The sequence below is a fragment of the Pseudonaja textilis genome, chromosome 17, assembly GCF_049901715.1.
Source record: "Pseudonaja textilis isolate UNSWEBS1 chromosome 17, rPseTex1.2, whole genome shotgun sequence".
In the NCBI taxonomy this organism is placed as follows: Eukaryota; Metazoa; Chordata; class Lepidosauria; order Squamata; family Elapidae; genus Pseudonaja; species Pseudonaja textilis.
This window is the reverse complement of record NC_142006.1, coordinates 4962404-4972552: the sequence shown is the minus strand read 5'-3', so window position 1 is coordinate 4972552 and position 10149 is coordinate 4962404. Positions and strand designations below refer to the sequence as shown.

The window sequence follows — 10149 nt, the reverse complement described above, 5'->3', positions numbered from 1 at the left end:
ATAAGGAGGAATTTTCTGACAGGGAGAACAATCCATCCATGGAACAGACGTTGCCTTCAGAAGTTGTGGGAGCTTCACCACCAGCAATGGGATCCTACCTATTCCGCTATTGGTTTGGTGATCGCACATGCGCACATGCACACCTAATGTGCCACCCACAGCTTTCCCCACACCAGCTGAGGCCTGCAGCACCAATCAGCGGAGAGGATAAAGAAAAGCACAGGGGCTGGTCAGAGGGCAAATCCTGCTCTTTTCTTTCTCCTCTCAGCTGATCAGCGGAGTCTTTTTTTTTTTTTACTACCGGATCAGTCAAACCAGTCCAAACCAGTAGCATACCACAACTGTTCATCACTGGAGGCTTCCCAGAAGAGACTGGACTGCCATCTGTCAGAAATGGTGCAGGGTCTCCTGCTTGGGTGGGGGGGTTGGACTAGACGACCTACAAGGTCCCTTCCAACTCTGTTAATCTGTTATCAAAATGGGGTGTGTGTGTGTGTGGAGAAACTTGAGCGAAGCTCAAGAGGCGATAAGGAAGCAGATGTATTTGCGGGGAGGGGAAAAGAGTTTCCGACGTGACTCAAAAAATAAATGACAGGCAAGCCAGGAGGTTGGAAGTAAATATGAATGTTTTAATGCACAGAACAACCTGTCAGGATACTGGTAATGACAATCACCCAATTTTTCTTTCTTTCTTTCTTTCTTTCTTTGACACCTGATGTATGTTTGATACCTGCCACTGTTCTCGTAATGGCCCGCTAGCAAAGTTCTTTCTCCAGTTTGCCGTGAACTGCTCAGTGGCTACTCCAAGGATGCTTTGGGCCCTTCCCAAAACGTAGGTCCTTCTGACTCCCTGCCTAAAATTCTCAGGGTACCCAACCTTCAGTCCCTCGGAGCCAAAAAAAAAATGTTAAGGTGAGTCAGCAACTGTGTCCTTCTCAAATACAGCTGAAAACGGCTACTTTTCACCACTTGTGAAACCACCCCACACCAGCTGAGCTGTCTCTCCATCTCTGCTCAATTTTGGAGCCCGGGACTAGGGAATTTAGTTGGGAGAAAAATGCCGGAAAAGGAAGTTGCCTTTTTTTATTATTTTATTTTATTTTTTTTCCCCTCCCCTTAGATGGAGCAAAACAGTGGACTTCCTTCTTAAATAATAATTGTTATTTTTTTAAAGAGAGAGAGAGAGAGAGAGAGAAAGAGAGAGAGAACATAAGCAAAGGGGAGGAGGAGGGAGGGATCTGGCTGGCCCCACGGTTGGCTGCGGTTTTGTCGAGCTGATCTCCATCCATCGAATGGTAGGTTGCCACATGTCCTTGCTTGAGCCGGAGAGGAGGGGAGTGCCTTTGCCCCGTCGTGCCTCGGTTGGCCGGCCCGTTGTTTTTGTTTCATCGTCCCTTGGAGTCACCGTACATGTTCCGCAGCAGAGAGATCATCTTCTCTTCGCAGGTGATTTTGGTGTCCTTCAGGACATTGTACCAAACCATGCCCTGGGAGCGCTCCTCCTCGCTGCGACAGAACAAGTAGGGCATGGTGTCAGTCCGGCTCTGGATGTAGGCGCTGCGTAGCAAACTGGAACAGTGCTTACTGACTTTCTCCAGCCGCCGTAAGATGAGGTGCGCTTTTCTAGAAGGGGAAAGAGGGGTGGTGGAGAAAAACCAGCTTTGAGGCTCCAAGGAAGGCAAAGAAGAAGAGGAAGAAGAAGCTGGGAAGAGAAACTGCCATTTTAAGTCACTGTTACAGTGTGGGAGAAGCCGATTGGTCCATGGGAGCAAAATGATCAAACTCAAAGGGAGGGAAGTTTGTGGAGAGAAGGAAGAGGAGGAGGAGGAGGAGGAGGAGGAGGAGGAGGAGGAGGAGGAGGAGGAGGAGGAGGAGGAGGAGGAGGAGGAGGAGGAGGAGGAGGAGGAGGAGGAAGAAGAGGAGGAGGAGGAGGAGGAGGAGGAGGAGGAGGAGGAAGAAGAAGAAGAAGATACCAATGGGGGATATTAAGACGTTTAAGGTCCTGTAGATTAAAACACATGAAGAATTGTTGTAGGAACTGGGTATGTCTAATCTAGAAAAAAAAGAAGGACTAGGGGTGACATGATACCAGTCTTCCAATCTTTGAGGGGCTGCCACAGAGAAGGGGGGGTCAATGTATTTTCCAACGCACCAGAAGGCAAGACAAAAAATAATGGAAGGAAACTAACCAAGGAGAGACGCAACGTGGAATTAAGGAGAAATTTCCCGACGGTGAAAGCAATTAACCAATGAAATAACTTGCCTCCAGAGGTTGCAGCTGCTCCGTCACTGGAGGCCTTTAAGAAGAGACTGGACAGCCGTTTGTCTGAAATATTATAGGGTTTCCTGCTTGAGCAGGGGGCTGGACTAGAAGACCTCCAAGGTCCCTTCCAACGCTAATATTCTATTATTCTGCTAGTTGGGTGAAAATACAGTAGAATTAAAATGAGTTGGAAGTCGTGGCCTTTGAATTCTTCTGTCCAACTGGATTTCAACACAACCGGATGTATTTTTGAACGATGAGCCATCTCACCCGACATAGCTCTTTGAACCAGCCTGTTTCCCCCGCTCCCTCTAGAAATGCTGGGTGTGGCACATGGGAACTAGGCCTCAGCCAGCTGGCTGGGAGAAGCCGCAGCAAAATTAGCCTCTTACAAGTGAGAATAAATCTGTAGGGAAGGTATAGGCCGGGGGAACACAACTTTCCTAACGACAAATCCCCTTTCGGCTCAAAACAGACGGTGGCGAGATATTTAGCCCAAGCTGCCGAAGTGAGTCAGTTATGTGAAAAGGTTAATGAAGTCATGTCTAAAGGGTAGACTTATCTTTGGCTGACATTTTTCCCTGAGGAAAGGGGGAAACAGGGGAGGAAAGGCTGGGAAGAGGAAGCTTTGGGGGCGGGGGAAATAGGGGAGAGGGCAGGGCAGAAGATAAATCCAAAGGGTGGCCAGTTGGATGTCATAAATTAGCAGCTGTGTCCTTTCCAAGGTCTCCCTATGGAGGAGGTTCAAATCTGGAGATGAAATTGGCCAGGACTACTGACCCTGACCTTACTCCTAACCCGCTCCGCTCCAGAAAATGGGAAAATTTGGAAAAAGGACTGACGGTTAATGAAGTTGTTAAAAAAAAAAAAAAACGGCAGGTCGGTGGAAAGAAGGTCATAAGAGGGAGTTACCCAGCCAGCCAACTCCTAACCGCTTCCTCCCACGCAAGGCCGCCTCTCTTCCACCTTGTCAGTTGGGAGGCGACCAGCCTATGTGGTGATTGGAGGGAGAGTTGGACTCCAGGCTCTAGGGCTCCCAGTTTGCGAGGGATAGATAAACCCACCCGTGGATCAAGTCACGATCCAGTCCCTCACATTGCCCGAGTCGAAGCCAAATGAATAAAATTTAGAATTAGGTAGGTAGCCGGTGGCGAGAACGGACTTTGCAAGGGTTGGTACCCAGCCGAAGAAGTGACCCAAAGGGGCTTTTTTTTCCCCAAGACGCAACTGGGGTTTCTTGGTTTTCTTTGAAGACATTTTGCTTCTCGTCAGTTAGTTAGTTCTAACTAACTAACTAACTCTCATCCAATAAGCTTCTTCAGTTAGTTAGTTAGTTAGTTAGTTCTAACTAACTAGCTGAGGAAGCTTCTTGGATGAGAAGTGAAACATTTTCAAGGAAAAAACAAACAAGAAAGTCCAGTTGCCTTTTGGGAAAAAGAACTTTTGGGGCAAAAGAGGGACTTGATCTCTCAGAACTGTAAAAACAAATTACAACATATCACAAGGAGGAGGAGGAGGAGGAGGAGGAGGAGGAGGAGGAGGAGGAGGAGGAGGAGGAGGAGGAAGAGGAGAAGGAGGAGGACGACGACTATGGGGTGATTGGTACTCTGAGTTTTGTGAGTTTCTTGCAGAGGTAATGTCGTCAGTGCACTGAAGATGTTTCTTAGTTGGGTAATGGAACATCTACAAGAAGACCACCAAATTCAGGCAGGAAGGGTTCTCTAAAACCTCCCAAGGGAGTTTGAATTTCCAATCCTTTGTGAGGGATGAAAAGATCAGAAGCTCACTTACCTTGGTGGCATTTTAGCTAGGCCTGATAACAGAAAAGAAAAGAGCAGGAATCCAGACTCGGGGAAAAGAATTACCTGGGGCCGAGCTCATCCTCGCTACGCCAGACAAAGTCCCCAAATTTCTCATAATGGGAGTTGTAGTGATGCTGGACTCGGGAAAGCATGGAAGCTGAGACTTCCATAAGGGTGTTGTAGGCTGTCTGTTGCTCCTTCCCACTGGTGTAGCCATTGTACAAGTTGTAGATCTTATCTGCTATCTCTGGAAAACAAGCGGAGAGAAAAAAATGCTGGGCAGGAATCATGGAGCAGAACATCACACCCTGATCAAATTTTCTTTCTATGGTTCTCCTGGTCTCCAAAGCACCTGAGAACAGAACGAGAAGCAATGGATGGAAACTAATGAGAATCAGAACAGGCAAAGACTCATTTCTGGCGGAGTTTGGGGGAGAGAAAGAAAGACTTCTGCTGCTTCTGCTGCTTTCCTTGCATGGAGCCAAAAGTCTCTCTCTCTCCCCGTGACAACGAAGCTGGAGATGGTATCCTGCGATCCCGAATAAAGAATGATCGATCGGGAGGAAAATGGGGTGGGGAATTTTCCTGCAGACTTTTTTGGGGATTTTCCCAGGGTCTCTGCTGCTTTCTGCAGAGACCCTGGGAAAACATCAGCAAGCCACTGTCAGTCTTTGCACATATTAGTGGTCCGCAGGATTTAAAATTATGAGTTTAGTGGTCCCTGATATCCAAAAGGTTGGCGACCCCTGCTCTAGACTACGTCCCAGAAATATGTCAGCATGGCGACGTGTTACACTCCAGAAATGAAGGCAAAACGAAGACACAGTTGGGAGCCCTTTCTGAACCTTGTCGTGAGAACAAGCGTTTTACCTTCTGCTTTGGTGTCGTCCACCAGTGGACAAGCCGTTCTCAGCGTGATGGTGCTCAGTTCCGAGTGCCTTCCACGGGTGTCTACAGCATAGAGGGTAAATCTGGAAAAGGAGACACCAACCCGAGTAAAAGAGAGGAATGAAGAGTTCAAGGAACACTCCCCCTACTCAAGGGCTCTTTCGGCAGCACACAAGGAAAGAGGTTTTGTTCAGACAAGATATAAACGTGGGAGGTTATGACCTGAGTTTCACAAGTGCTCCTTTCTTAAAGTCCTTGACCACTGCTCCGAATGGAAAGGGGAAAAAAAAGCAAAAACAAATGTAATGCATAAAAATAGGAGACCAAGCATGCTTAGGAAGAATTTGTGGTGTAAAAATACAAGGTTTCTGGCTGAACTGGAGAGAATCGAGGGCAACAATCAATTCCTAGACTTTTCTTCAACATGATTTCCTGGGGATAATATCTATCTATCCGTCCATCCGTCTGTCCATCCACCAACCCCTTCCCCTTCTTCTTCCATCTAATGTAGAGAAATGGAGAGAAATGTGGGGGGGGGAGGAGATAGATAAGAAGAAGGAGAAGGAAAAAGACAAAAAGAAGGGAGAGAGGGAGGAGGAGGAGAGATACATGAGAAGGAGGAAGAAAAGAGGAGGAAGAGAAAAAGGAAGAGGAGAGAAGAGAAGAGAAGAGAGGGAGAAGGAGGAGATAAAATGAGAATGAGAAAGAGAAAAGAGGAGAGGGACGAGGAGTGGGAGAAGGAGGAGGACGAGGAGGAGAGATACATGAGAAGGAGGAAGAAAAGAGGAGGAAGAGAAAAAGGAAGAGGAGAGAAGAGAGGGAGAAGGAGGAGATAAAATGAGAACGAGAAAGAGAAAAGAGGAGAGGGACGAGGAGTGGGAGAAGGAGGAGGAGGAGGAGGAGAGATACATGAGAAGGAGGTGGAAGAAGGAGGAGGAGAAAGAGAAAAAGTAAAAGGAGGAGAGAAGAGGAGAGGAAGAAGGAGGAGATAGATGAGGAGGAGCAAGAGAAAAAGGAGGAGGAGGAGAGGAGAGGGAGGAGGAGATAGATGAGGAGAAAGAGAAAGAGAAAAAGGAGGAGAAGGAGGGGGAACGAGGAGAGAGAGAGGAGAACGAGGTGGAGAAAGAGGAGGAGAAGAAAGAAGGAGGAGGAGGAGGAGGAGGGGGATGGGTAAATAAACCTGATGAAACCCAATCCCCAAATTATTGTGGGTTTTCTAAGCAGAAGGATGAGGGAAATCATGACGTTGTAAAACAAACTTATTTTTTTAGTCTGGAAGAATCACAATGGGCCAAACAGGGAGATGGCTTTGAGGCAAGTTTCTTTCTCCGACGCTCTGGGCCAAGGATGCCGTGGTCCTCCTTAAATCTGCAGCCTTGCAGAGAATGGTCCCATCCCATTTTCCTCTCTGCTTCCAGAAATCCCGAATAAGAGGTTCCTCCTTCGCAGGGAGAAGATCCAAGATGCAAATTCTATTCCCCCTGCAAGAGAAGTGACTTCCCGAAACTTTGAAGAATGTGCTAAATACTTCCTCTGGGAGGAAGTTATGGAAGGGCTGTTGGGAAAAGAAGCCAGCATCTGCCCTTCTCTCTCTCTCCTTTAGTCATTGATGTGGGCAGCAAAACCTGCCTTTCTCTTCTTTTCTCTCTCCAAAACAAAAAGAAAACAGACAAACAATAAAACCACTGCTATGCCGACAGATGGGCTTAAAGAACCAGAGGAGAAAAGCGGGACCCTTGTTTATCAAAGGTTGCCTGCAAAGGTTCAGTTTTCAATAAGAAGAAGAAAATAGAAAGAAAAGCTGCCCCATACAACATTTCCACCTGTTAACCTGGATTAAAAAAACCAGGGAACATTATATTTATGCTCTACTATATCATTTCTTTCTTTCCTTTCTTTCTTTCCCTCCCTCCCTCCCTCCCTTACTCTTTTCTCTTTCTCTCTTTTCTCTGTTTCTTTCCCTCACTTCTCTCTCCCTCCCTCCCTCCCCTCTTCTCTCTTCTCTTTCTCTCTCTCTCTGCCTCTCTGGCTTCCTCTCTTTTTCTTCTTCTTCTTCTTCTTCTTCTTCTTCTTCTTTCTTCTTCTTCTTCTTCTTCTTCTTCTTCTTCTTTCTTCTTCTTCTTCTTCTTCTTCTTCTTCTTCTTCTTCTTCTTCTTCTTCTTCTTCTTCTTCTTCTCCTCCTCCTCCTCCTCCTCCTCCTCCTCCTCCTCCTCCTCCTCCTCTCTCTCTCTCTCTCTCTCTCTCCCTGTTTGTGTGTGCACAAGAAAATTGTGCAATCTCTGTGAAATATCCCGTGGTTAATCTTCTTCTAATTTCAGTTCAGCTTTCTAACAACAAGGGACATTGAATTGTATACTCCTTAACTACTCTGTAGCGGGGGGGAAATGCCTCTTTTCTAGCCACTGTGATACAAAATAAATATTTATACAAATATTGTGCACCAAAGCCACAAGAATGCATTTCCTCCTATGGATGGCAGCTTGGCACAATTAGGAAACAGTAAATCAACAAGCCAAGCATGCAGTGCCAAGAGAGAGACAGTAAAAGAAAAATGTTAAGCGTCTCCTAATCGGTTTTCAGGCTCCATGGATCGGTACATCCACAATTTCAACTATTTGACCAAAAAAAAGGCCAATGTTTGCCCAGGCCCAAGAGATCAAAGACAATCTTTATGGAAACCACCACAAAGATACTTTTTGGGAAGGAAAGAAAGAAAGATAAAAGCAATGTCACGGAAACACAGATCTTAAAGAATCAAGCAAAAGATTTTGAGGTGGGGTGGGACCTAGTGAGGTGGAAGCGTTTTATTCTGAGATGGAATATGTAACATTTTTGCCCCCCTCTGCAACGTGCATATTCACTGGAGGAGGAGTGACATCAAACAGCAAATTGTGTGGTCCTGGTTACCGGAATCAGATTGGATCCTGCAACATTATCCTGGGAAACATATATTTGCCTTCATTCAAGAGAGATGATAGATGGTTGGATGGATGGATGGACAGATGATACAAGATAGATTGTTAATACTGTATATAATATGCAGATAGATTGATGGTATAGATAGGCAGGTAGGTATGTAGGTAGATAGATAGGATAGAAGGATAGGATGGATAGATAGACAGAGAGAGACAGAGAGATGATAGATAGACAGACAGACAGATGGACAGACAGATGACACAGGATAGATTGATGATAGAGATGGCTAGAGATAGATAGGTAGACAGATAGGTAGGTAGGTAGGTAGATAGATAGATGATAGATAGATAGATAGAAAGAAAGATAATAGATAGATGATAGATAGATAGATAGATAGATAGAAAGATAATAGCTAGCTAGCTAGCTAGCTAGATAGATAGATAGATAGATAGATAGATAGACAGATAGATGATAGACGATGGATAGATGATAGATAGATAGATAGATAGGTAGATAGATAGATAGATGATAGATAGATAGATAGATAGATAGATAGATAGATAGATGGATGGATGGATGGATGGATGATAGATAGATAGATAGATAGATAGATAGATAGATAGATAGATAGATGATAGATAGATAGATAGATAGATAGATAGATAGATAGATAGATAGATAGATAGATAGATTCTGGTAACGTTATCCTGGGTGACCCAGATTCGCCTTCGCTCCTAACTAGTTCCCACTTTGCAACCCGACTGCTTCCCATAACTTGAGCGCTGGCAGGTGATTTCAAGCTCACTTCTCCGCCTGGCTCCATGTTTGAATCCATGCTAGAGTGCAAATCTGGGTTGGGAGGAGAAGGCAGCGCTGCCACCCAACCACCCGAACCTAGAAGAACTGAAAAGTTGAGAAGGGTGTCCAAAAAAACGAGGACAAGGAGACTTCCTGGCAACGGCCAACTTTTAAAAGCACGCTGCTACAGCTGGTCCGTGGTCACTTTAACCTTCTGCTAAATCTTTCCAAGTAAGGAATGTGGGGTGACCTGCCCTGGGTTTTTTTTTTTTTAAAAAAAGCAGGGTCCAGTTTATTTTAAACTGGAACAAACACGAACACATACCGAAAAGCGATAAAAGCTCGCTTGTCAAAGTGCTCCGGTCTCTTTCTTTTCAGCTAAGGGGGTAGGAGCCCCACGGATTGCACAATGAAGACTTGGCAAGTGTGATGGGGCTCACGAGGGAGAAGCCAACCCACTTTCCAACTGAACTGAAACCAGCACCACAAAACAAAGGGCCGGCGTATGTGTCAACAAGTATCAGAAGTTCTGAGGCTTGGATAGAGAGAAGTCGTTCCCTTCTTCAAGCATAAGTAGTTAATTATTATTAATAGAATCTTCTTCACAAGAGAGGATTGAGGCCATTTTGGCAAGACAAAATGATACATCCCTCCTTTTCTCTCCCTCCCTCCTCCCTCTCTCTTCTCTTTCTCTCTTCTCTTTCTCTCTCTCCCTCCCTCTTCTCTCTCCTCCCTCTCTCTCTTCTTTTTCTTCTCTCTTCTCTCTCTTCAACTTTCTCCTTTTCTCTCTCTCTCTTTCCTCTTTCTGTCTTTCCCCCTCTCTTCTCTTTCTCTCTCTCTCCTCCCTCTCTCTCTTCTCTTTCTTCTCTCTTCTCTTTCTTCAACTCTCTCCTCTTTTCTCTCTCTCTCTTCTTTCTGTCTTTTCCCCCCTCTCTCTTCTCTCTCTCCTCTCTTTCTTTCTTCTCCTCTCTCCTGTCTCTTTTCTCTCTCTCTCTCCTCTTTCTGTCTTTCCCTTTCTCACACACTCTCCTCTCTTTCTCTCTCTCCTCCCTCTTCTCTCTTCTCTTTCTCTCTCCTCTCTCTTGTCTCTCTCCTCTCTCTCTCCTCTCCTCCCCTCCCCACTCTTTTCTCTCTCTCTCTCTGTTCTATTGTTTGGGACATTTTAAAGTCCACGAAAGATCCATTATTAGGTAATGCCATCTAGATGAATCTTGCCCAGTATATAAAATTTTCTTCAGTGTGCCAGTCACAAACCCTCAAGGGTTAGTAGAGAAGGAGAAGGGAAGATTAAAACAGCCACCTCCATAATGTTGCATCAAACTTAGTAGCTACTGTCCAATCCCCCCCCACAGAAATATCCAGCAAAATTTCTCAAGGAAGGCACGTTTCGAGTTGCAAAGAGTTGTGTCAGCTGCCTGATTCCTTCCAACTTGTAGCAGAGAATACGTTTTGCCAGACTTCTCCAGAAAGCCAAACTATGGG

General features: G+C 45.5%; 1 protein-coding gene across 2 annotated transcripts in view; it reads right to left on the bottom strand.

Moving 5' to 3' along the window:
* Positions 1-606: 606 nt before the first annotated feature.
* ASTN2 (astrotactin 2) overlaps positions 607-10149 on the bottom strand; it is a 279279-nt gene continuing 269736 nt past the window's right edge. For both annotated transcript variants that reach the window (XM_087914558.1, XM_087914556.1), the window contains exons 21-23: positions 4936-5036; positions 4129-4312; positions 607-1623 (exon numbers count right to left, since the gene is read on the bottom strand). In XM_087914558.1, the coding sequence (XP_087770684.1) occupies positions 1386-1623; positions 4129-4312; positions 4936-5036 (523 nt within the window). In that variant the 3' untranslated portion in view covers positions 607-1385. The remainder of the gene's footprint in view (positions 1624-4128; positions 4313-4935; positions 5037-10149) is intronic.